This window comes from Salarias fasciatus, chromosome 22, assembly GCF_902148845.1.
Source record: "Salarias fasciatus chromosome 22, fSalaFa1.1, whole genome shotgun sequence".
Taxonomy (NCBI): Eukaryota; Metazoa; Chordata; class Actinopteri; order Blenniiformes; family Blenniidae; genus Salarias; species Salarias fasciatus.
In genome coordinates, this window is record NC_043765.1 from 23,675,797 (window position 1) to 23,701,694 (window position 25,898).

The following is a 25,898-nucleotide window of genomic DNA, read 5'->3' on the forward strand; positions in this document are numbered from 1 at the left end:
AGAGAGAGAGAGAGAGAGAGAGAGAGAGAGAGAGAGAGAGAGAGAACACCAAACATCATGGATTAGAATCTGGTTGAACCATGTCTTTTTTTTTTTTTTCCAAAGTAGTTCAACTTTCCTCTCGTCTCTTTGTCCTCCCTGACTCTTGACTCGGGGAACGAGCTGCCCTGAACTTCACGTCTCGCTCTGAAGAGTGTGAACAGACAGCAGGTACAGAGTGGCGACTGACTCCACCGCAGAGACGGATTTTCAGCGGCTCCTTCCTGAACGACTCCTTCCTCAGCAGCTCGTCTCTTTGAGCTGCTGTGTTTTGTTTTGTTTTTTTTCTCGCCGTGCAGGATTCCTCTCTGATCCGTCTTCTACTGGCAGAGTCCTGCTGGGGCCCACGAAGACACCCTGAAATCCTGCTCGGTGCCTCAGGTCAGCTGATCAGCTGCTCCTGGAGGTGCCGAGGTCCAAGCGTCAGCTCAGAGGGGACGGAGCTTTTCCTGTTGTGACCCCTAAGCTATGGAATGAGTCGCCACTGCGCATCAGACCGGCCCCCCTCACTGTCCATTTTTAATGTTTTCTCAAATGTCTCTTTTGCTGTTGTTTGCTTTGTTCTTACTGCATTTTATTCTTGCACTTATATTTATGGCTTTGTGCAGCAGTAGCTGTTTTAAAGTTTTATATAAATAAAGCTGAGATGAGCTGAAACGCTACTATTGTTAGTACGCCGTGAGATGACAACACCTCATCGGTGTGTCGGTGGAGACAATCACCTTCTATCATGACGACAGCCGGAGAATCAAAGTGATGTTCCATCAGCGCTGCGTCGGAGTAACCAGTTAATGACGGAGACGTTTCCACACAATAAACATGGCTCCCCTGTTGCAGTGCAGCAGCGAGTCTCAGCTCTTCAGCTGACTTTAGAAATCGTTAAGTAGATAATCTTTTTTTTTTAATGTTCATTTGCAGATAATAGAGCATCTTCCCCCAAATATCTTAACAATGCAGGTAAATTTAGATGCATTTATTATCAAAATGCATTAAAAGTGGCAATTATGTGCAGCCTAATCACTGATGCTAGTTTTTAATTAATAGTTTGCATTCTTACAGGTTCCAATTCGTCATTTGAATTATTTGTGAAATTGGATTTTAATCAGTTTTTCTTCCTTTGTAAACAGTTACAAAGAACAAGGCATGCTGGGTAAAAAACAAGAGCCCCCCTCCACAAATAGAGCAAAGGTCTGTTTGAGGGCGATGCTCACCGAGGTCGTCCGTTTTAGAGAGCCTGTTGTTCATTTTCAGGATTAAATGTTGATTCATTCAGGTGTGAAATGTCATAAAATGTCAACAAAACAACAAAAAGCAGGTCACCTGGATGACAGATGCCCAAGAAAACAAATCCACTTTACTCCAAAAAGTCAAATAAGTCATGAGAAGCTTGATATTTTGACTTTTCTGAGAAATAGTTTAAATGTTTAAATTGTTTATTTCAGTGGTAAAAATGAGTCTGTGAGAAACACGTACGCTAGCTATCCAACTCCGTCTTTACATGCATAATTACAAATAACTATTAAAGCAAAACATAATTTGCTAGACTTTAACTAGCAAAAACTATCAACTATAAGCCTGTTCGGTCTGATTTCACACCACATACTGATATTATTCAAGCTTTAATGTTGAAAATGTCAGAGTTGAAAGAAATCCGCTCAGAAACCTCAAACCAAAGTGAAAGACGTTTAACTGGACTGACCTAACGCTGCCCTCATCTGGTCACCAAGAACAAACCAGGCCGCCTTCCAATGAAAATCACATGATAGTTTATTCTTAGATTGTTCAGTTACAGTGTGGTTGCAAAAAAAACAAAAAAAAAAAAAACAAAAAACAAAGAAAAAACAGTTTAAAGGTCTCTGTATCAAAAAAGAAAAAAAAAATCTTAACCATCTCTAGTGGAAAATAACATTTGAGAAATACTTTACAATTAAAACATTTCAGTAGTTTACAATATAAAGTCAATCAAATCTACACAGTCGATCTATAATACAACTTGCAGCCAGTGACGGACTCGCTTGCATATATAAAGTACCATAAAAGAGCCAGGAAAATCAAAATATGTACATTTTCCCGCTTCAACAACTTTAATTAGAAACTTCTTTTAAATTTTTCCAAGGAACGTAAGGTGCCTCGTTAGTCTAGTGATATGTGCGGAACGATCAGTAAAAAGCACTCCAAGGATTTGTACGTCTGGGAATCAGTGCCGATTTTAAATACGATCTTTCACATTTCGTCTGAGAGGTGAGTCGGGTCCGTGCGGGTAAGGCGGGCGCACCTCCGTACAGTGTTCGTACCGTCAGCAGGGCTAAAATCAAACTCTGAGGGGAAGTAATGTACAGGCGAAGGCACGAGGAAGAGGAAGAGGAGGAGGAGGAGACGCTCCTCTTGGCACCGGACGAGCTCCTTCCGGCTTTGGCTCGGTCCTGGGAGGGGGCCGGTCCTCCATCCTGACCCGGTCTGAGGGAACCCGGTTCGGTTCAGGGCCGGTGGAAGCTGTGGGGGGAGACGGAGGTCAGGGAGCTCTAGAATGAGAAAACCAACCGGCAGCGACGAGGCGAGCGCTGCTCACCGGGTGTAGATCCGACTGTCCTCGTGAACCTCCATCTCCGAACTCTTGAATTCGTTGAGCTCCTTGCGGATGGCGGCCTGACGCGAGGAGACATGAAAGACTCTTTTATCACGGGGGATCAAAGCGTCTCGTGTTCACTTTATTTTCTTCACATCTTTGTTTCTCTGACAAATCCAGCATTTAGTGCGAGCCACTTCCCATCACACGGATGAAAAAAGACAACCAATGTGTTTCTCTTGAGATAAAACAGACGTCTTTGGCTTTGTAGGACGGTACCACGAGCTGGAAATCAAACGGATCAGAAAGACATCATTCTAGAAAACTCTCAAGGTTTTACAGTCTGTATCATTACAGCGTTATTGCATGTAGATAGGAGCATGGTTGTGAACAGTCCCGATACGTAGAGAAGGAATAGTCCCAACAGGTATTTAATAGTCACTGTTTGGTCTGGACAGTTCCAGTAAGACAGGGGTGTCCCCCTCCGGTCCTCGAGGTTCCCCTTCCTGCATGTTTTCACTCTCTCCCTGCAGCAGCACCCCTCAATGTCGCGTTGAGTTCACCCTCAGGCCCACTAACCAGTCCCTCAGAGAACACTCCTTCCTGCTGAATTTGGTTCTGGGACTTGATCTGAACCAGCGGGCTTCAAACTGATGAGGTTTTCTCGAAGCTCACTCGCTTCCACAGCGAACTGCTCGTCTCTGCTGACGTGACATTTACAGCCTCACTAGTCTTTTGCGCCGGAGTCGCCGTTCGACTGAACCCATTGAAGATCCGGGCCGCGCCGCGCCGCGGAGGGAGAGCTGCACGCCTGTCACTCTCAGTCCTAATGGCTTCGGCGTAGCTGCAGTCCACTTCTCAACGCCGTCTGTCTGTTGCTGCACCGAGGCACAGTCACCTAACTCACACTTAACCTCCAGCACTCTCTAATAGGTCAGAAACTTCCTAAAACTTGATTATCTGCCTTCATTTTTTTTTCTTGTATTAATGGGTAAATATAATCTACCTCTAACAGTCTGGGAACGAAGCCAGCAGACTGTTTCTGACGAATTTGACCTTTAATTGTTTCCAATTTAAGCCAGAAATGGGAAAACAGGCGCTTTGCTATATCTGATTTAAAAAAAAAGGAGTCAAATAATTGTTAATCCCCACTGTTTCTCAAAAAACTAGAAGAAATGAGAGGTTCTGTCAAAGAGAGACGGAACCCTTCCAGTCCAGAATGAGAGAAACGGACTCTCCTCCCTCCTCTCCTCCGATGATCTTCTCCGAGCTCCGCTGGACCGGATAATTCCTCTGATCAAACCCAACCTGCTCCTGCGCTGCATTCCCAGGATTCCTCCAACAACTCCATCTGCTCGGAATGCAAATCCCCTCGGGAGGCGGAGGGGGCTTAAGCTCACTGTGGCTGAGCTGCTGCAGGTATAAAGAGAGAGTGTGTGTGTGTCTGTGTGTGTGTGTGTGTGGTCCTCACCTTGTCGGCCGGAGTGAGCTTGGTCCAGGGTTTGTCGGCCCGCCGGTCGTAGTCGTGGGCGTGGGTGGACTCCACGTACTCGTGGAAGCGGAGGATCTTCCGGGCCTGCAGCTCGGCCACGGTGGGTCTCTGGGAGAGCTGGCGGCAAAACCATCGGGAGAGGTGTGAGTGTGTGTGTGAGTGTGTGAGTGTGTCAGTCTCTACGTCTTCATACTAAACGCTACGCTGCAGTCGCATCCTGCCTGCTGACCTTCCTGGTGAGCCTCCGTTTGATCTCGCGTCGCTCCAGCAGACGATCCTCTTCGTTCTTGGCTGCAGGGGGGGAGAAGAGATTCCATGAGGAGGAGGGGGGGGGGAGGAACACTGCAGCCAGTCAGGCAGATTTCACCTGAGCTGCCGTCGGCACGCTGCCCCGGCGGCCATCTTTAATCGGCGCCGAGCCGGCATAAGGCCCGGCTTTGTTTGCAGAGTGTTGGGAGTGTTTTTGGGGACCAGGAACAGAACGTGCTGACAAACATGTAAAAGATCCTCTACTCTCCCTCACACTGCAATACAACAGGATGGGGGGGGGGGGGGGGGGGGGGGGGGGGTCAAACATGAGGCCCGTGGGCCAAATCCGGCCCTCAAGACGGTCCAATCAGCTTTTGTTTTGTCGTATTTTGAATAACGTCCTCCTGTAATATTGACTCTATTTTATTATACTTACTATATTACATTAGAAAATAACATCTAATTACTCCTAATATAATAGTTCTGATGTGTTTAAATGAACTGATCATTAAACACATTGTAGAGACTCTGCGGGATTCAATAAGTTCTACTTCTGCTCTCTCCTTTTCAAACATGCAAACAGGTTATACTGCAGGTGAAGGTTATCGTTCCTCTATTATACTGGACTGGTAAGTTTTGGTCACATTGTGTGTTTTTGACTCATCTATTTTGTGAATTTCTGCTCACTTCTGGGTTTCAAACGTCCTTTAGTTCACTTATGTTATTACTTATTGGATTTGTTGCTATATTTAATCTGTTTCTGTCTTTTAATTCTCATTTTCTATCACTTTATGATGACTTTGTATCCCCTTTTAATGATTTTTACGTTGTGTTTGTGGCTGTGTTGTGTACTTTTACATCCTCTTTGTGGTTGTTTTTGCTTTTTGTTCATTTTCAGATCCTCTCTCTGGTCAGATTTGTTGCTACCGATTAATTTTTCCATCACGCGTCTGACTGAAAATGAATTACAGGATTTTGGTACTTGTAATTCAACTGTGTTTAGTACCCTGTGATTTCTATTTTTCGGCTTTTAATCATTTTTGTATGCCTAACGCAGTAATCCTTTAACACACAGTAATTCTTAACTACAAACAGAGCTATGTAAACAATCCTTTGGCAGTAATATTTGTACAATTACACCAATATCACATCTAATGTTTCATGAGAATTCGCTACTTGACGATTATTCTAAATCTGTGAAAAGTGAAGTTACTCTTCATTCAAAGCTCAGAGTTGAAATTAAGATGGCCGGGCTCTTGATTTAAGCAGTGACTGAGCTGAGAAGTGTGTGTGTGTGTGTGTGTGTGTGCGAGGAGGAGCGCCTCACCCTGGAGGATGTTCCTCTGCTCCAGCTCCTCGGCCGTCGGCCTCTGGCTCAGCCGCCTGGGAAGACAGAGCAGACGCTCGGCTCCAGGATCCACTCAGACCGTTTCGGCGGCCGCGGCCGGCGGGTCTTACCGTGTCAGCGTGGTGCCGATCTTGTCCCTCACGGCCACCCACTGCTCCCGGCTCTGCCAGCTCATGCCGTCCTGGTTCTCCGGGTTGTCGTGCGCCTCCCTCTCCTGTCTCTCCAGCTTCAGGGCCAGCGTGTCCTTCCTCTTCACCCGGCTGGCCAGACCGCCTGCCACACAGCGAACACACACACACACACACACACGGGTTAAAAGCTCCCTCATGTCCCTGATGCAGAAGCGGCGGCACTTACCTGTCAGTCCGTCCTCCAGGAGAGAGATGTTTACATCAAAGTGTGAGAGACGTAAACAACACAAAAACATGTTTTCTGCTTTTCAAAGTCGCCCAGTGAAAGGAAAAACTGAACAGTGGGCAACGTTCACATCTTTCTAAAGGCCCTCAAGGGACCTAACGTGTACCTACACACTGAGAGACTGTTGAAAACATGTGGAACATTGTTATTGTGAACATTTCTGCTATATTTCAACCTCCACTTCCTTTATGTTACCGATCACGCTGCAGTTAGTTATTTTGCGTCTCTATTTGCCATGAGGCATAAAAATGTCTCACACAAGTTTTTCCAGACGTCGTTTGCAGAATGCCGCCGTCTTAAAATGAAACTTTTATGTGATGAAAAACTCAAAAAAACGACGATCAGCCAACAAGGTGAAGATGAGCCGCTCGGTTAGAAAAGAGGATTTCATAAAGTGCTGATTTTACAGTGAAGGAGGGAAAACATCCATCCCACTCAAGTTAAATCAACTGCGGAATGAAAACAGGGATTCCTGGTGCGATGGGTCTCGGTTTAACGGCCCTGCTGCCTTGCTTCTTGTCACAGCACGCTCGCTTCTCCGCGGGCGACCGAAAAGAAACATCCAGAAAATCCATCCAGTTCTGAAACTTTAGACCTCTGTCTCACACTGGGGTTCCCACTCATCTCTCAACAGTAAAGATGGAGGAAAATATCAGTTTTTCTCAATAAAAATCATTTAAAAATAAAACATTTGTCAATCTCAGAGGTTACTGAAGTGTGTGCTGTGGCCCCCTGGTGGTCTGCTGTGGTATTGCATGTGGGCTGTGACTGGCTGTTTACAGCAATTTTCAGAATTTCCTGTCAAAAATGATGATACGGGTGATTAAATTCAACACCACCATCATTTCTGTGAAACATTTTCACCATTATCCTCATGTGCTGCTCTGATTACTGTCAACTTGCTCGAACAATGGAAATTTCCAGAAGAATCATCTTGAAGTTGGTTTTTCTCTTCGAAGCCGCGCTGGGCGATAAATCGAATATACTCGGTGTCTCCGGGTTCTCTATGCCATGTATAAAACGACTACATTGTGAATATTCCAGTAGACATTGTTGCACAGTTGCTTTTAGCGACTTACATGAACAAACAGGATTTTCTCACTTTTTCTCATAAAAAGCCACAAAAGAACAAACCAACATAAATACTGCTATTAAAATCTACATCGCCAGCGAGGCTGTGACTGGTACCGGTACTCTGTACCGGTATTTTCCGGTACAGAGCGTCCATTAACCCCTGCGCTGCTCCGTCTCGCTGAGGGTCAGGAGGCGGGGCGCACCGCGGACCGTCGGCGGCTCGCCGTCTATTTCTACTTCTTCAAGAGAAACGGCTACGAAACAAAAACACCGGGCCGGTTTGCTCATGATTAAATGATGGGCCGAGTCCAGCCGTCCTTTCATTCCTGGAACCAGTTATTTCATCAAAGCTCCCCGGAGCGCCGTGCGTGCGACGCTGAAAGAGCTCCATTTCAAGTAAATACGCTTTAAAAGCCACAACACAGGGCGACGCGGGGCATTAAGCATTTATGGCTGCAGCTGCGAGTCAAGGGTTCGGGATCGAATTAAAAAAAAGGTGGTTTGATGTGGAAAAGCTGCTTTTTTTTAATGTAATTCAGGAGCCACACACACATTTCTCTCCTTGCCGAAACGCTGTTGAGGAACTTACTCGGAGGACCTTCCTCGTCCTCGTCGTCGTCCTCGTCCCTGTAGAGGATGGGGCCGTCGGAGTCGGACTCCTCCTCCTCCTCCTCGCTGTCCCCGGGGCCCCCTCCCTCGGGGATGACGCTCACCCGGGGGTCTCCCACCATGGCCCTCCGGCTGCGCGCCTCCAGCTGGCGAGGAGGCCTCTGAGGCTGCAGCTTCCTCATCTCCTCCTCCAGGTCGAAGTCGTCGTCTTCCGGCCTGCGAACCAGCAAACGCTCCCATGAATCACACAGAATGAAAAACCATTCAATCTGACCCCAGGGTTTTCAGCGTCAATGCGGATTTAAAATGTATGAGTGGAAAGCAAAGCTGTTTCGATTAAGGCCGATGAGTTTTTAAAGAGTGGAGCAAACTTCCACCAGGATACAGAGGAGTCAGAGGGACGGCCTTTACCACCGTTAGTTATTTTTCCTTCTAAAAAGATAAAACTAGAATCATTTTGTTGAAAACATATTCCACAATGTGAAAAACAATTCGGATGTCAACGAAAACTGTCCTGTGAGTCAAAGCATGGGAGGTTTGAGACTAAAAACGCGTAATAGTTCAGTGGCGTCGGATCATAATAAACTGGTAGAGGTGCAAACTGACATGTCTTGGAGTTGTATGAAAAAAACAAAAATAAATAAATCAACCCACTCGCGGCTTCAGCCCAGAATGCATCATCTGAGCTTTGTGTGTTTTGAATGCGTCACGCAAAACAATTCCTGTTTTCATCCTTTATTAAAAATTCAAATGCCTATTTTTTCCTCCGGAGCAAACTGAGTTGAAACGCTTTTTGTGGTTTGCTGGAATCTGGGGAACGTCAACAGAGGAGCAAGTAAACAGCCTCACTGAGCCGCAACGTGCACAACAGAGGAACCATGGACTGAAGTATCTTTTTCACCGGTTATTCTGAGGTTTGTCTGGATATGTAAAAGTTGATTTAGAATTGCAGTTAAAAAAAAATCTCACAGTCAAGTTGCTGCGATTGGTTCCAAACCCTAACTTAACCCCTGACCCGATACTCACAGGCGTAGCGGTTCGATGGTGATGGGTAGCGAGTGGCGAGGGTTGGTCCCGGCCTCCGTCAGGAAGTCCGGTGGAGACTCGAACAGCAGCGAGTGGGCCCTCTGGGAGCTGTCCGGGTTGAGCTGCACCGGGCCGGGGCTGGCCAGAGCCCTCTGGATCAGGATGTGCAGGGGGATGGCCGGGGGCTGGCTGGGGGGCTCGGTGGTGGGGCTCGGGGGGTCGGTGTGCACCGTGGGCACCGGGCCGGCGGTGGAGCCAGCGCCGGGCGGCTGCAGGGACTGAACCCTGGGCGGAGACGGGGGGATGTGTGAGGGCGGAGGAGGCAGCAGCTCGGCGGCGGCCTGAAGGGATAAGTTCATCCTGTCGTCGCCGTTGTCCGCTCTGGAGGGGGCGGGGGGAGCGGGCGCCGGGGCCGGGGAAGGCTCGGCGGCGGCGGGTATCTCCGGGACCTGTCTGGGTGGGGAGGTATCCGTAGAGTGCCGCTTGGTGACGGGGGTCATCCTCTTCGGCGGGGTTGGGGGAGAACGTTTCGAAGGCGCCGGGACGACGATGAGGCCGCTGCCGCCCTGAGAAAGCTCCGCTGTGGAACACAGAAGCCGGAGCAGAAATCAGTAACAGAGACAGACATCTGGCGCCACACAGGGGGGTGGAGTTAGTCTGATTAACAATGGCAATCGAACAGGAGACCGTGGATGGATGAATGAATTAAGTGAGGGAAGCGTGATGTTCCAGGTGTTACGAAGCTAACAACACATCAAAACAAAAAACAAACAAAAAAAACTTTCATTTCAAAACAATTAAGTAGAGCATGCGTTAGTTGAGCTCCAGCCGGCTCCGTCGGCGACACCACTCATGCAGTGCGGGTGTGGTAGTTAAGATGGAGGTGAGGGGTTCCACGTGCGCCGCCGCCGCCACTCTGCGGCCTTTATTAAAATGCTGGAGTGACGTTTCGCCCCACGCTGGGTACCTGAGTAGGTCTGGCAAGCCGTGTGGCGCAGGTACACGGGCAGAGACAGGTAGAGGCCCAGCTCGCCGTGCCGCTTCCAGCCGGTCCAGTAGCAAGGCTGCCGGACCTTTGAGCCCCTGTGCAGCGAGGAGGAAGCTGGCGAAAGTGAGCGGAGATGTCAGGGACGGGGGCGGCGGGTTTACATTCCGCGCCGGGAGATAAATGCGAGAGGGTGCTCCTCCGATACGTGTTTGTCTTGGCTTTACACTGTCCAGAAGCGAGAGCGAGCATCAATCACCGGGCGGTAAACAACTTCTGTGGAGAAAGAGCTGCGCAACAGATAAGAGGCTGCTGTATCAACCGACTGCTGCGGCGTGGCGCTCCGACATGACAAACACTCATTCCCATCATTTCCAACTCGTTTGAGGAGTTTAACAATAAGACTTCACGAGAAACAAGAGCAGTTGTACTTCATTGTCAAGATCTGGACTGGGTGTAACTCCCGGCTGATGCACAGAAAGAAGCTGCAGCCAAGAAATGCCGGCGTAGCTTTGAGATATAAGGAAGGAATTTCACTTTTTCCTGAGAGTTTGAGCTCTGAGAGGATGTTTGAGCTGTAAAAATCCCCTCTCAGCAGAAAACTAGCTGACATTTCGATTCTTTAATATAGTATTTCAAAACTGAAAATTGTAAATATTTCATGTATTATAGCTTTAATTTTGATTGAGGCAGATTCTTATTAAGTAATGTATTTACAATCAACTCGGGTCCCGTTAACATGACGTAAATGAGTGGAAAACCTCTGTTCTATTGTTCTCTTCCCTACATGAATACAACACTGTTTTCAGTGTTTTTTTACACATAAACAGTTTTCATAAAAGTGAAACTTTTCTGAAATTAAAACTCAAAATTGATGATTTTATGGTGTAAAGGGGGCCTTAACGTAGCCTCGCGTAACAGAGAACCAGTCAGGATGTCCATGTCTTATAAGCCACTGTGTGGAGTGTGTCAGTAGGATGTGAGCAGGGGACGAAGCAGCATTGATCCCAGTAAGATAAATGGGAAGAATCACCTCAGCCGGCAGCTGCAGCTGGCTACTGGGGAGTTTATCAATAACATGTGGTGCTGAGAGCAGCGGGGAAACGTGAGACTTTAGCTGTTTACGGCCAGAGACATGCCTTTATTTCAATCTCTCTGATCACTGTGCCATCAGTTCTGTTTATTCATGTATTCGCTGTATGGAGACATACAGAATAACCTCATCCCGACGTGTTGAAGCAGCGTGTGCCGGGTTGCGACATCCGACTCATTGGCCGGTCGACCTTTCGTTTCTGAAATCCCAAGTCGCCCGGTGTGGCAACCGATAATCCAATAAGACCACCAACAGTTCAGGCCGCGATGACTAAACTACTCTTAATACCAGCGTGGCTTATTCTGTAACGTTTCTGGCAGCGTGAACCGGCTAAACGGTCACCGCTGCCGGCGAGTGTTCTCAGTGAAGAGCGCTTTGTGCCGACATGTTTCGACACTTTCCGAGCAGAACGATAATTCACCTGATCTCCGGCGTGCAGGACGACACACTGGGTGTACTTTCCTTTATAACCAAAAGACAGAATAAACACTGAGAAAACAAGCTGCTCAGGCCGTTTCACGGTGTTCTGGGAAAATTTAACAGCGGTTATTTACTATTTCACAAACTACAGAGGATCGTGAGGCTTTGCAGACTGAACTGTGAAATCACTCCATCAGAAGAGAAAAGAATTTATTCGTACTGTTTGGGGAAAATAGTTAGCAGCTCTGGCCAGACGTATAATCTTGCGAGACTCAAAGAATATTTTATTTTGTAGTGTTGTGTGTGAATGTAAATAGATTTTTTTATCTTTTAAATGCCATGGAAACGGTAGCTCTTATCGAAAATCCCTCATTACCGCTTGTTAAATATGTCAATCAATCACTTTGATTAACTCGACGAAGGCAGGGGAGGGAAACATACTGACAGTAAATGACGAACAGGGATTTCTCTGGTAAATGAGCTCGGAAAAACTTGATGAATGATGTTTGCTGCAGAAAGCGGCACTACACTGACACCTGCTAAACGGAGACCTCCCCTAATGAACGGCTGTGGAACGTGTCACGGTGACCATGTGACTTCAAAATAAAAAAACGCTCCCAGGAAGAGCCGCCGTGGCGTGCCGGGGCACAAGAGACGTGAACTCCTGCCGGTTTCTCTATCCGCCCTGCAGAGACGCGCCGACAAGCCGCTGCGTGTCTGCTCTCCAGAGGCGGGCGGACGGACGCACACGGCGGATGCGCGCCGCCAGCAGTGGAAAACGCCCACACAGCAGCAACGCCCGGCTCGGGAGCGAGGAAGGCCAAGAGGTAAAGACACTGCAGGCGATTTTTTTTCTCTCCATTTCTTTCAGTGAGAAAATAAAACCTCTTTCAACTGAAAAGCCAATGTAAACAGGCCACTGCTGTGCGAGCAATACAAAGGATGCTTTGACACGCAGGAAACAATACCTGCTATTTAACCAGTTCTACTGCAAGAGTAATGCTCTTAACGCTAATTGGCATTGCGACCCCGAAGCGAATCAGGCTGGCTCTGCTCGCCGTTCTGGCTCGCGCCGGGAGAGGACATTAGCATAAAGCTGACTCTTTCCCAACCCTGCGCTGGAGTGTCACTCGGTGCACATTAAAGCTCCATGGCATGTGGGTTTCTAGAAGCTTCATGTTACAAGTATGGAAAATAAACTTTTTAAATCCGTCTGTCACGGCTCGCCAAGTGTTTTAATGAGGTCTGAGGGACTAAAATCACAGAAAAGTATTTTTTTTTTTTTTAAAGTCTCCCTGACACGCTGCAGCCTAACGTGTGTAATTTGACACCAGCCTCGCTGTTATTTTAGCTGCTGACGAGCCTTAGATGTCCTTTGCCAACAGAGACAGATTAATCAAATTTGTGGAAACCAGCTTTGATTTCACCTCATCCTTATTATTATCATGAGACAGTTTGGTATTTTTTCACTGAACACATCTGAAACTGTCACGTTAATTAAAGAAATTGGAGTTTCAGGTTTCCTTGAATGATTTGGTTAAGAACGTCTGAGCCTAGAAGATATGTTACGTGACTGTTCTCAAATGAAATCATCGTCGTCTAAACGTCACTGTCTGAATAATTTTGTTTTTCTGAAACTTCCAAACACTTCTCCTACATTTTTTCGACCATGAAGAAGACACAGACGGGGGAGCGGACTGTAGAGAGAGGCTGTGAGCGGAGGGAGACGGAAGACGAGAGACTCACCCAGCAGTGCGGGGTTGCTGTTGCGGTTGGTGGGTTTGGGTGGGGGGACGGGAGGCTGCTTGGCGTGGGGAGGGACGGGGGGCGGCGTGTCGGAGTCGGGCACCGGCGCGGGCCGAGACTGGTCGTCCACTATCAGGGACACCGTCCTCGGCGGCTTGGCCACGGCCGGGGCGGCGGAGGATGAGGAGGAGGAGGAAGAGGACGAGGACGAGGAGGAGGATGAGGAGGAGGGCGGGGTCGGAGCTCTGTCAGCTGATTGGCTGGTGAGGAATTTGGGAGGGAGCAGAGCTTGCTTGGGGTGAGGCGGGGTCGGGTCCTGCTGGGAGTCCGGCGCTGGACGCGGCTCGGGAACAAAGCGGACGACGGCGGACTCTACAGACGGGTCACACAAAGACACACCAACAAGGGAGGGGGTCCAATGGAGAAGGGTCAGGAAGTCAGACAATTAACCTTCAGGGAGGGTAGACTGTACATTCAACACAGAGCAGACACTGAGAAAGGTCAAAGATGTGCACAGGAAGATTTCAATGACTCCTGTGTTGCTTGAATTTAAATATCGAAGCCCCGGGTTGACCCTACCAGCTCCACGACCCTGCTGGAGTTGATGTTAAATCATTCACCCAGCACCGTCAGGAGACGACTGCATCACAGCAAAACATTCACAGACTGTCTACTGAGAAAAAGTCTGAAAAATGCAGACAGGACACATTTGTGGTTTGTCACATGTCAACCTGCCGTAAGTGAACCGTGTGCTGAATTTCATACTCGAGGCTAAAGCAGCTGGAAACCTGTTAAATACAGCAGTTTTCTGAACCGAGCTCAAATATCCACACCGATGCTCCACGAAGTCTGGACTGCAGTCGGACATTCCAGTCTGTGGTCAGACCAATAGAACATTTCCATCCAGCCTGAACGATCCAGGGTGTCCACAACAAAGCATTCAGTATTTAAGTTAATAACATTGGCCTTGGCGCAGGTGGTTGTACCCAACAGTACAGTGAAGCCAATACAGTTAATAGAGCCCTAAGCCGTTCTATCTCTGGTACCTAACACCATTGCCAATTGAGTGGGTTAGATGTCGGTTGATTGGTTTAAGCGAGGTTGAGGGAAGATCTCACCTGCACGTTCTCTGAACTCCGCTGGCGGGGCGTATCTGGGCAGCGTGGTCCTTTTGTCCGACTCCGAGGCGGGCCGGGTCTTCTTGGCGTCCTCGGAGGAGCTCTTCTGGAGGGGAGGCCTCAGGTCGATGTCGGACTGAGGCCTGAAGCCTCGTCGGGACTCGTCTAGAGACAGCTGAGGGCCCGGCCTCTCCCGCTTCTCCTCACGACGCTCTCGTTCGCTTCTCTTGTCCCTGTCCTCTCTCCGCTCTCTGTCTCTCTCATCTCTCTCCGCTCGAGCGTCTTTCCTCTCCCTGTCGTCTCGCTCTCGGTCGTCTCGGTTGTCTCTGTCGGGACGCCGATCTCTGTCGTCCCTCCTGTCTCTGTCATCGCGCTCCTTCCTCTCCCTCTCCTCCCTGTCTCGGTGTTCTCTTTCGTCGCGGTCTCTCCTCTCCCTCTCCTCCCGATCTCTTCTTTCTCGTTCATCCCGATCCCTCCTTTCCCTCTCGTCCCGGTCTCTTCTCTCCCGCTCGTCCCGATCCCTCCGCTCTCTCTCGTCTCGGTCTCTTCTCTCCTTTTCATCCCGATCCCTCCTTTCTCTCTCTTCTCGATCTCGTCGCTCTCTCTCGTCCCGATCCCGTCTTTCCCTCTCGTCGCGGTCTCTCCGTTCTCTGTCTCTGTCTGTTCTTTCGTCTCTTCTATCTCGGTCATCTCTCCATTCGCGCCTCTCTCTAAAATCTCTGTCTTCTCTCCGGTCACCGCCTCCATCTCTTTCCCGTTCGTCCCGCCAGTCCCTCCTTTCCGCATCCTCCCTCTCCCTCCTGTCGTCTCTTCCGTCTCGCCTCTCGTCTCTGCGGTACCGGTCGTCTTGCTGAGGACCTCGAGGTAAAGATCCTCCCCTCTTCTCCACATCTGACGGCAGGCGGATCCGCCGGTCCGCGTCCACGGCGAGCCGCGCGTGAGAGTCCACGTCCAGAGGCGCCCGGTTGCTGCGGGAGGCGTCCGACGACGCCCGGCCCCGACCCCGCTCCTCGGGCTGAGGCACCCTGAGGGCGTTCCCCTTCAGGTCGGAGTCCGCACGAGACACTCGCTCCGCGCTTTCCAGCAGCTTGTCCACGTCCATCGGCACCGGGTGGCCATTTTTAACCGGTGGGCCTTTGACGTGGTTCACATCGTTGCTCTCTGTTCAACACAGGAAGCAAAAAAAGAAAACACAGAAAGTGTGAAAGAAACAAAAACAGAACGACTCAAGTCCCATTTTTAAACTGAAAACACAAAACTTTGTCCTGGAGCCACTGAAAAAGCAATTTTTTGACAACCGCATCTTTTCTGAAACGCTGCTGCTTGATGCGTTTTCACTTGAACCGTTGGCGTAAAAATGAAATCTTAATCAACACAATGTTCTCTGACGTTTAGGGAACAGCCCACACATGCTACAGTCTCGTGTCACCACCCACCGTTCTCTGGTATTTCCTTGAGAACTCCTCTGTCAATCAGCTCTTGTCGACTCTTCCGAACAGAAATCTTTCGTTCCAAGGCTGAAGGCAGGGGAGAAAAAAAATACATCACAAAAATCAAAAATGAGGGAAGACACACACATAAAAATACAGCAGATAAATCGCAGAAAGCAGAATTCATACCTATAGATGCCTCTGCGATCTTCTCGCTCGGTTTCTTCTTCCTCCACTTCCAGGGTTTGAAGATTCGTCCCATCTTGGAAAACTTCCCTTTGCGTTTACTTGGCGGCGATCCTCCACTGGAGTTTCCCTCTTCGCCTCCTGTCGAGCTCTGCTGCAGGTCGACCTCATCCTCTGTACGGACACAGAAGAGTTCACAGGTTGACACATCTACCCGAAAATCTGTCGAGTAGACGATGGAGAAAACGAAAACATGGCAGCAAAGAGAATCACTTCGCAGAGTTGAGCTGTTGGGGCGCATGAAGCAAGACGCAACCGAATAGAATTATGGTAATGACAACATACGTGTGCCCCAATGAAGCACAGATAGCTTAGTGGTGGATGGTCACCATATTTATGTTTCCACATCTCCAGCATATAAAACAACATGATAAGAAGATACAACTCCTGTAAGATTACAACATGTGAAGCATGCAAATGAAATTCATCTGTTTACTGCTGTATAAATAACATGAAACCAAACAAACAAACCAACATGCATCTTTAAAACAAAGTATCACGAATTGAAGAATGACTCCTGCCTTAACCGACAAAAAGACCCCATTTCTGTGACATTTCCAGTGAAAACATGGCTTTCACGTTTCACTGAAGTTTTGCATTGGTATGTCGCATTTACGTTTGTTTGTCATTTCAGTAAAAGTTTTGAAATGTTGTCGTGCAAACGGGGCTTAAGTCAGTCAATACGATGTGTCATGAACCAAAAGACGCCGTTCAGGGCAGTGATCAAGTCCAACAGCTAAACCTTTCCCCATCAAAGTGCTAAAAGTAATAGTTGTTGCTTTCACTGAATCACAGAAGAAAGTGTTTGCTTGTCATTTTGTTAAAATGTAAAAAGCATGCAATCAGCCCGCAGCTGACAGGGAGACATTCCAGGTTTTGAGGCCAAAAGCATTTTGAAACAGTTCTTTGTACAATAACTGCAATCACCTACGCAAAAAAGCAGAGAAATACTGCTTTCAATCGAGGCATCAGTCTCTGCAAAAGCGATAATCTGAACCATTACAGGTACATTTACAGTGGAGCCTCATCCAAGTGACAACTATAAGTCAGTGGAACAGCTGTTCTGAAAGGTTTTGCATCACTTATAATGAATGTTTGAGAGTCTACCTACCAGAGCTTGGTCGGGGTAAAATCTGAAGAAACGAAGCATAAAACCCACAGCACCAATGATGTGTGAAAAGGGGGTGCTGCTGTCTGTGCAGATGTGTGTGTGGTTTCATTACAAAAACAGAGAACAACACGATATAAACATCAATAAGGGTGAGTACACGGACGTCCGAATGGAAAGACGACGAAGTTGTATCGTTATTCCAGGTGACTCCCAAATATAAAACTATGGAACATGGTGTCATGACACTTTGGAGGAAAACATTACTGTCCTTCTACTGACCATGTGCACAAGAACTAAAGCTGCATTTCATCAGTTTTCACAGCGATGGAGTCAGAGCATTAAAAAAAAAAAAAAAAGTTCCGTTTCCCTCCATCTACATGGAGTCAGAATATTTTCAAAATAAAAGTGCCTTTATCCACATTTCCATGGAGACAGAGTGGGACCATATTTCTTTCGTATACAGAGGTGGAGTGAAAGCATTTTGCAAAAGTTCCACTTTGGAAGCTATTTTCAAAAAGCTGCATTGTCAATAGCTCCTGAGCACGGGGGATTTAATACGCTTTCACTTGAAAACGTCATGCATCTCAGTCATAAAACATGGAGACAAATTCCTTGATAAATAGTCGAGAAAAATAAGTAAACAATTTGAGAAGTCAAAGCGACACTAAGGAACTTTCAGTTTTCGTTGATTTTGGCGGCGCCAGTGGACAAAAGCGGTAGTGTTTTGCCTGAAGGAATACTACAGTTCCCATGAGGCCTAGCGCGTGGCGTTGTAAAATGCTGCTCCCGGTGGCATGCTGTCGGACTGAACTCGCCTTCATTTGTTTCCAGTGGCTGTGTGAAGGATGGAAGGTAATGAATCTAATGGTGGCTAAACAATGTTCTATCATGATGTGACGCATGCCGTAAAGCAGTCTGCACATTTGGAGTTTTTCAGTGTGCAGGGTTCCTACACCCTCCTCACAGCTGCTTAGTCCAACTGAAAGCAATACTGACGCCCTCAGCCCGTGACAGAGGGGTCATTCAACTAGTTGTAAGTCGATGTATCATCACAAAAGACATTAAAATGTTTTATTAAGGTTGAAAAGTTCCTTAGTGTAGGTTTAATACTGACATAAAAAATGGATCAAATGGAAGCGTTTGTGTGACACAGTTAAGTTACAAAAACTTCACAAATAGGGGGCCACAATGTTTTGATATCAAAAAGGTAATCAAATCATCTTGGGCTTCGGTGACATTGTCAGAGTTGAGTTTGTTTTCTCGGAGATTTGGCACGCAATAAAAGAAAGTGGAACTGAACAATATGTTATGAGGCAACACCACAAAAGCATCCAGTCAAGACTGGATTCTGCTGCCAACTGCTCTGAGGACTCAAAACAAAACTGTGTGTGTGTGTGTGTGTGTGTGTGTGTGTGTGTGTGTGTGTGTGTGTGTGTGTTTTCTGGCTGCAGCAGTCACAAGGTTAAATTCCATATGCAGGGCAGGGCTCTGGCTCCAGGCTGCTGGCACACTTGTCCATCACGATCAAGGATCACACCTCCAAACAAGGCCGGTCCAAATTCCGCTTGTGCTCCCTGCCACAGTGAAAAATGGACTGTCTTTTCACAGGATACTGTGAATTAATGGGACTTTTAGCACAGCGGTGATGCCAATACAACCACTTGCAACCTCAATAAAAAACTAAATATATAACCTTTATTGAAACAGAGGACAGAGGAACAGAGGAACAATATGTGTCCATTTGAGACAGAAACCGTGACTCAAAAATACCAGAGCTGGTCTAACGTGACCGAAAACCGAGAGACAGCAGTCACTGGGTGGACTCGGCTATTATAATTCTTGGGTGATGAGTTGGAAGGCAGCAGCTGGTTACGCAACAGAGCAGGGCAGCAGCCTGGAGGATGTGCTTTACAGGAGGACAGGGGAGCTCATTTACTAAGCCGCTACACTCATCACTCCCCCGTGTCACCACTAGATCTCAATGGCCATGAAAAACAGATTTCTAAGACGTACAAATTCTTAATCCAAAGGCAAAGCAAGAAAACATTTGAGCACACTGTACGTGACGGGAGCATTTCACTCATACTCGCCTCTAAAAATAGACCGCAGACATGATTTACAAGCACAAGTAAAAAAAAAAAAAATTACAACCTACAGTCAACTAGTGTTACTTCATCAGCCAGAAACAAGCAGAGCGCCTATTAAATATGAGCCGCGCGGTAAACGGTAACCACAAGTGGCTGCTTCAGGACGACAAACACTTCATCAGACACCGAGCACCAGTCTGCTGGAAACAGGGTTTCTAACACATTACCCAAACTCGGGCGCAAAGCTGTTACGTGTTTCATCAGACACATGAAATGTGCTTCGCAGCAGCAGCAGTTCTGAGTATCCGTACCTCTCTGATCTACCCGCTGCACCGTTGCAGGTCAATAATGTCAACGGATAGCTGCGTCCGCTGCTGCACTCCCCACGTGTTATCAGCATGAGTCACGCGTTGATGTTATCGGTTTGCCTTCCAACACTGACAACAAACTAACTCAGTTTAGCAACATCAATGTCACGATAATGACCCACTCCGTTCCCGAAGCTCCCAGGATTCAGTTTGTTTAGTGGGAAAAGTTGATGTCAGTGCGGATGTTATGATCCAGAGGGGGACGAGAACGACAAAACTTTGTAATGAGGAGAAGCTAAAAAAAGAAAAATTGGGGCTGGTTGGCTGTTTTTGTCCAACTATTTAGATGTTAGCTTCATGTAAATTATTGTCTTGGGAGCTTTCAACATAAACACATAAAGTCAATCATCCCTATAGATCCAGTCAGTAAATATTCAGCTGAGCTAAAAGGGAGCAGCTGCATGGAGGCTGTTACAGCCCGTTTACATTTTCAAATACATCTATCAAAAAGTGAACTCGACAACTATATGAAAACATATTTTTATAAATGATACTTGATAGATAACCTTCATTTAGAAGTGTTATCCAACTTCAATCTACTCTAAAAGAAGTAGTTAAAAATTACTTTCTACTGGAGGACATCATCAAAAGGCCAAATCCAAAGAGCACTGAAATTATTGTTCTTACAGTCTGAAAATATAAAATTCCTATAATCAGGCTCCCAAGTTTCCCAGTAGATATACTGAGGGGCTGACGGGATGACGAGGCTCCGTTTACACGACAATCTTTTCTAAGTGAAAAGACAAAACTTTAGCTTAATTTTCACTTGAAGGGTCTCGGGCTCCTCCGCCGTACAACACACTCACGGATTGATCGTATTAAAAGAGTTAAATGTAAAATTGAGGTTTAGAGGCTTGTGAAGATGTGAGATTTCAGTGGTACATGCTCACAGATGCGTGTCCACCAGTATGCGCATCAGCACATGGATCTATCTCTTCCGCTAAAATCTTTCTGATTGTAAATGTAATGTATTTCCTTTCAAAGGCACACGGTGTCCTTGCGAACAAAGCATCAGTGAAGAGCTCTGAACTGTCTGAACTGCATGCACTCTTGCCCCTGTACAACTGAGAGGCACATCAGTATTTGCACTTCATGGCATTTTCTGTCTCCGCTACACGTCAGCAGACAATCACATTCAGTTAGAAGCCTTGATTGCTTACAAAGCAATAACTTATGCATGAAGTCTACAAAACATTTGCTTGATCAGTGCTTAGAAAGAAAAGTCAAATTCTAGAAAAAGATTCCTCTTTGTTCTTCCAGACGGAGCCTACTGGTGCTTCAGTTTTAAACGCTAATACCGTCCTGGATCAAATTTAATACCGCCATTAGCAAGATTAAAAAAAGCGTTTTACAATCCCAAATATCAATTTATAATGTCATACTAAAAGGAAATAAATATTACAGTTAATTCAAAATATACGGCCAAGATTTCCACACAGAACTGGTGGAAGTCAAGAAGTTGAGTAAGTAGCAAATCCAGCCACCGAAGGAAATCTCGAGTTTTCTGGAATCAATAGACTCAACACTCACCAAAAACAGTATCATGATGTTTAAGTTGGTTTCCACATGTGTGATAAATCTCTCATCAGATCAGTGTTTACTCTGGAGTTCAGTCAGAAGCTCCTCAATGATTGAGTACTTTTGTTAAAATACTGTTTTTCCTTTGGAGCGTGTCATCTCTCAGTCTTAATGTTCCAACCTCGAGTCCCCATCCCCCCACAAGACAAAGTGCCCTTGAGCAAGACATTGATCTGAGAATTGCTCCCAACGGGTGGTGGGTGGATGTGATTAACAGCGTAAAGCACTCAAGCAGTGGAAAAGCACTACATAAGTCAACTCCAGTTCCCAAACAATCGCTGCTGTTTGGTAATCTAAACTGAGAAGAGGAGCTGAATGAGCCGTCTTCATCCAACACCTGCTTAGTTATTTCTACAAGCTTAAAGCTCTTTTTTTTCCCTGTCATTTAACGTCAGTCGATCCATTCCCCACCATTACAGTCAAAGGAGACAAACAGGAATTCTTCATCAACAGGATTCTTTCATCAACACCACACCTGACTGATTCCAGCCCAGCTGTACCTGACGGATGGACGGACGGGGGGGGGGGGGGGGGGGGGGGGGGGGGACGGCCGAGCCGCGGCTCAAACCACAGGCTGCTGCTTTGTCAAACGCGTTACCATTTATACATGATTTGAGCCTCATGTCTCCAGGATGCGTTTTTCAAAGCTGAACAAGATTGTGTCCAGGGTGAGCAAACAGGAAGGCAGGGAGGGGAGCTTTAAACATCAGGGGGAGGGAAAGAAAAGTGTACCGAGTGAAGGTTAATGATTAATGCATGGCGCTTTAATCATCTACTAGAATTTGATCTGTCAAGTGTAAAACAGCTGACGGCAAACGTGAACCGCCATTGATTCGTGGCAGGAATCCAATTCCCTAACATTTTACTGTTATAAGGACAGTGCTGATTGATCAATTCCAATTCCGCAGGTGGGCAAGACGACGGCTGGAGAGAAAAGGTTACAATGAAAACAGAGAGATTTCTCTTAATCTTGAACCAGAAAAAAAATTGAAAAAAATACAAAAAAGACCGAAACATTTTGTTCAATCTTGAGAAAAATGCTCTGGTAGTGTAACACCACCGCTTTGTGTTACACAATCTGAACCACAGTGGACACAATGACAACAGCTTTCCATTTGTGAAATGGGTGTGAGAGGCAGAGAGGGACATTATTTGTTTTCTACTTAGCTAAAGCCACTCTTACATAAACTTCAGTTAGGCTCTGTTTCAAGCGCTGCCCATTCCGCTACGTGATTGACTGCAGCAGACCGCCGTGTGTCCTGGACTTCATCGTGAAGCTCTGCAGACACTCAATAACACCCCATTCATCTGAATCAAACAGAAAGATATGACGGCAGACACCGCAGGTGAAGGACGCCGTTTTACGACGTGCTGAATGAATGAGATCCACACTGAAAATGGATGAATCGCTATAGTGCTTTTCTTCCAAGATGTGAAAACCCATGAAGAAAGAAAGTCGATGAGGTGAATCGACTGCGACTGCATTCACACGTATGCAGATCACAGCACAGTTTTAATCAAAGCTGCCGCTCATAAAGTGCCTGCTCTGGGATTTCAAGTCTTGCTCAATGTTGCTTCAACATGTTCGGACTGCTGATGGTGGGATCAGAGGATTAACTTCAGCACCTAAACCAAAACTTCCCTTTGAAGGGTGTGAGACCCGTTTAAGACAAACAGCTGTTTGATTTTGACTGTCAAATCTCATTCATTTCACCATAAAATACACTTCTTATTCTGTATGTCAAACAATCATCCTCTATCTTACTATCACTCTCTCCTATGTTCAGACCAGTGCTTGTTTCAGGGATAGTCGGCTTCATCCGGGCAGGTGTGAAAGCTCACCAAAACTGTGGTCCACCTAAAGGCAACGGTCTTGGTTCACTTGCAAGCACAGGAGCAATCCAGCAGATAATTCAGCGCACATGACGTAGAGCGCAGTGTGTTTTGGGTAGTAAATAAAGCTAAAAGCAGGAATCCAAAGAAGCAGAAAGCAGAATCAAAACATTTCCTGCTGCATGCCTGATGTTGGTTTGGGCCAATCTCAAAAGTTCAGCATGAAAGCAAACCAAACAGGACTGTGCTGGAGCCAAACCACCCAAACTTCACAATAACGTCCCAACAGAGTGGAAGACTCTGTTTCTGTGAAATCCACTTCTTCCCCTGGGATCACGTCAGGTCTTCCTTCTTTGTCCTTATCTTGCTATCAGTAAAGCTGTCGGCCTTTACGCAAGCATGTGCATACTCCAAACGTCTGTCAGTCAGCTGCGGTAAGCACGGTTTTTCCTATCTGATACTACAAACTACTGTACACTGAGTCATAAACCACATACCAGCACAGAAAGCTTCACATGCGTTCCTAGTTTCTATCGGTTATCTGAGAGGAATGTTTGTTTTCACAGTCAGTTCTCCGTCCAAGACAGTCTTGACCTTTTAAAATCTGGCGTTAGTCAACTAGAATTGAATTGTTCAAGGAAGAAATATAAGTAAATTTCGAAAACATGTTTAAAAGAGAAAAATATATGAATGTGACTCATGAGATCAGTTATTGGAGGGATGAATCCACCGATATCCCACCTCAGTCCAATCTGTATCACCAGTTTTCTCATGAACCTAAAACATCTTTTTGTATCTCAGAACATCAATGCGAGCGACGCGCCGACACCGATGGAGTGAGTACGCGTCCTTTAGAAGAAGCGGTGTCAGTGAATCCCAAATCGACACCATTGTGCTTTTCGCCACTGCTTCAGAAAAAGCCTCTCTTATGGACCGATGCATTTCCATTTAAAATATGCAGTTATTCACAGTCAAGTTTAAAGAAACATACAGATGCGAATACGCCACTCTGAACCATCTGTGTCATCACCGTGGCGGTTGATGGAAATGTCCACTTTGTGGAAGAAGTGCTCATGATTTCAAAACAGCAGCACAAACAGCATTCTGGAATCAGAAAAAAAAAAATTATCTACAACCACAGTGCACATGTGCGAGTGCATCCCTGGTATTTTCCCCGTGCAAATGACAGTAGAGAGAGGAGCTTTTTTAAATTGGTTTGACCGATCTTTCCTGAATCAGCTGGCGTATATAATAATGTTTTCAACTAAAACATGCTGCTGTTTGCGAAGAGAATTACTGATGCTGAGCAGAAAACAGGTTTCATCTGCTGATGGCCATTAAATCCAATGCATCCTGAAAAAACAAAAACAAAAAAAAACCATTTGGATCATTCCATCTCTGCAGCATGTGAAGCGAGGCCGGCCGTCACTGACGCATGTGTGAAATCTCACGTGTGAGAAGTGGACGAAGAGAAGGCCGTGAACTCTGCTCCGATCACCGGCTCTCGGCGCTATTTCTGACGCGGCTCGGCCGCCGGCGGGCGTTAAACTGTGAGGAGTGGCCGCGCGCTGGCACAGAAGCCCCGCGACCTTGCATAACAGCGAGCGGAGAGAGGCGACTGCGGAGAGCGGAAGAGGCCAACCACTCACGGGGTGACTTGAAGGACAATAAAGAGGCGAACCGCACGGCTGTGCAGCCACTTGATGAAGAAAGGCTTGCAGTGACAGACCCACTGATTGCGGGAGACGTCATCGGCCGCTGCGAGTGCAGAGCCAATCAAAGTGTGAGGACTAATAGCAGCAGGAAAGCAGCTGCTGCTAATGCAGCGCTGCGAGGACCCCTCTGGTCTACATGACTCATCCCAATCACATGACGCTATGGAATAGTCATCAATCCTCCTCAGATCTACCACCAGCTCCTGCATCGTCGTCACGTGCCGAGTGACGCCACGCAAGAGAGCGAGCACACAGCTGGTGTTGAAAGTAAATATGTAACTAAGAGGACGGGCTCATTGGCTTTGCGTTGGAAAAGCTGTTGGAAAACATGTGAAGAAATCCAACACATATTTTAACACCAGGTTTCCAACCTGCCCTTACAGAGAAGACAAACTTCAACTGGCAAAATAAAAGCCCGCAGGATGAAAGCAGTGGACATTTTTTTTCCTCTCTCTCTCTCTTTTTTTACAGGTCTGAATCCGAGTTTCCGGCAGGTTTTACCCAACAGCATTCACAAGTCAGACCAGTTGAGGAGACAGTCTGGGCAGCACTAATCTCTATGAAGTTTGGCTTTTTTAGATGTTCAAACATCTCATGGATGCATGAAATTTCAACAATACAAATTAAAAAAAGTCTACATTTTCAGGAAAGAGGTTTCTATGGTCCACAGCAGTCATGAGGCTGCTCTGCTTTAAATTCAGTTGTGAAAAGTAAAATTGCTTGAACCCTGATGGACTTATACAACAACTATGACAATATTGTTCAAGAATATAGTCCATTTTCTTCCTTTTAACACAAAATTACACTTCATCAAAAACAAAAAGAATGAAGAACTGCTTTTCCTCACTGATTTTTTGACATCAAGTCTACTATCATACATCTAATGTACATTAATACTGAGCTTGACCAGCACTCCTTAAATTCCTCCCCCATTACTAATCCACTGAACAGAAGTCTCACACCAAACTGGCCAACCAACCAAAACAAACTAAAGATTACCATCAAAGAATTTTCTTGTTTATTTTCCCACATGAGAAATACCTACAATAACAGGAAAAAAGCCACATTGTTGTGAATTCCACAATTTCCTTCAGATTCCTCCCCTGCCGCTCAGCTAAACATCCAGGACGTGCTGTGTCCGAACAAGAACACGGCAACAAAGCTTTCATGTCAGGGGCGTCAAACATGAGGCCCGTGGGCCAAAACCGGCCTGTACGACACTCTAAAATGCCAGGCAAATGGTAAAAATGTCAAAGGAAACAACACAACAAAGTCACACTATCAGGGTGAGTTTGTAAAAATAAGCATAATGCACCAGAAGGTTGAATTAAAATTCACTTTGTGTTGA

The 25,898-nt window shown here is 46.6% G+C and overlaps 1 protein-coding gene across 4 annotated transcripts in view; it reads right to left on the reverse strand.

Moving 5' to 3' along the window:
* Window positions 1-2,367: 2,367 nt before the first annotated feature.
* The window catches only part of phactr4a (phosphatase and actin regulator 4a), a 39,836-nt gene continuing 16,305 nt past the window's right edge, over window positions 2,368-25,898 (reverse strand). For 3 of the 4 annotated variants that reach the window (XM_030120626.1, XM_030120627.1, XM_030120625.1), the window contains 13 exons: window positions 15,802-15,972; window positions 15,619-15,699; window positions 14,183-15,343; window positions 13,065-13,436; window positions 9,788-9,922; window positions 8,821-9,400; window positions 7,775-8,010; window positions 5,805-5,967; window positions 5,674-5,729; window positions 4,327-4,388; window positions 4,077-4,214; window positions 2,609-2,685; window positions 2,368-2,532 (listed from right to left, as the gene is read on the reverse strand). In XM_030120626.1, coding sequence (XP_029976486.1) covers window positions 2,517-2,532; window positions 2,609-2,685; window positions 4,077-4,214; window positions 4,327-4,388; window positions 5,674-5,729; window positions 5,805-5,967; window positions 7,775-8,010; window positions 8,821-9,400; window positions 9,788-9,922; window positions 13,065-13,436; window positions 14,183-15,343; window positions 15,619-15,699; window positions 15,802-15,972 — 3,248 coding nt within the window. In that variant the 3' untranslated portion in view covers window positions 2,368-2,516. The remainder of the gene's footprint in view (window positions 2,533-2,608; window positions 2,686-4,076; window positions 4,215-4,326; window positions 4,389-5,673; window positions 5,730-5,804; window positions 5,968-7,774; window positions 8,011-8,820; window positions 9,401-9,787; window positions 9,923-13,064; window positions 13,437-14,182; window positions 15,344-15,618; window positions 15,700-15,801; window positions 15,973-25,898) is intronic. The other variant, XM_030120628.1, reaches the window with a different exon arrangement.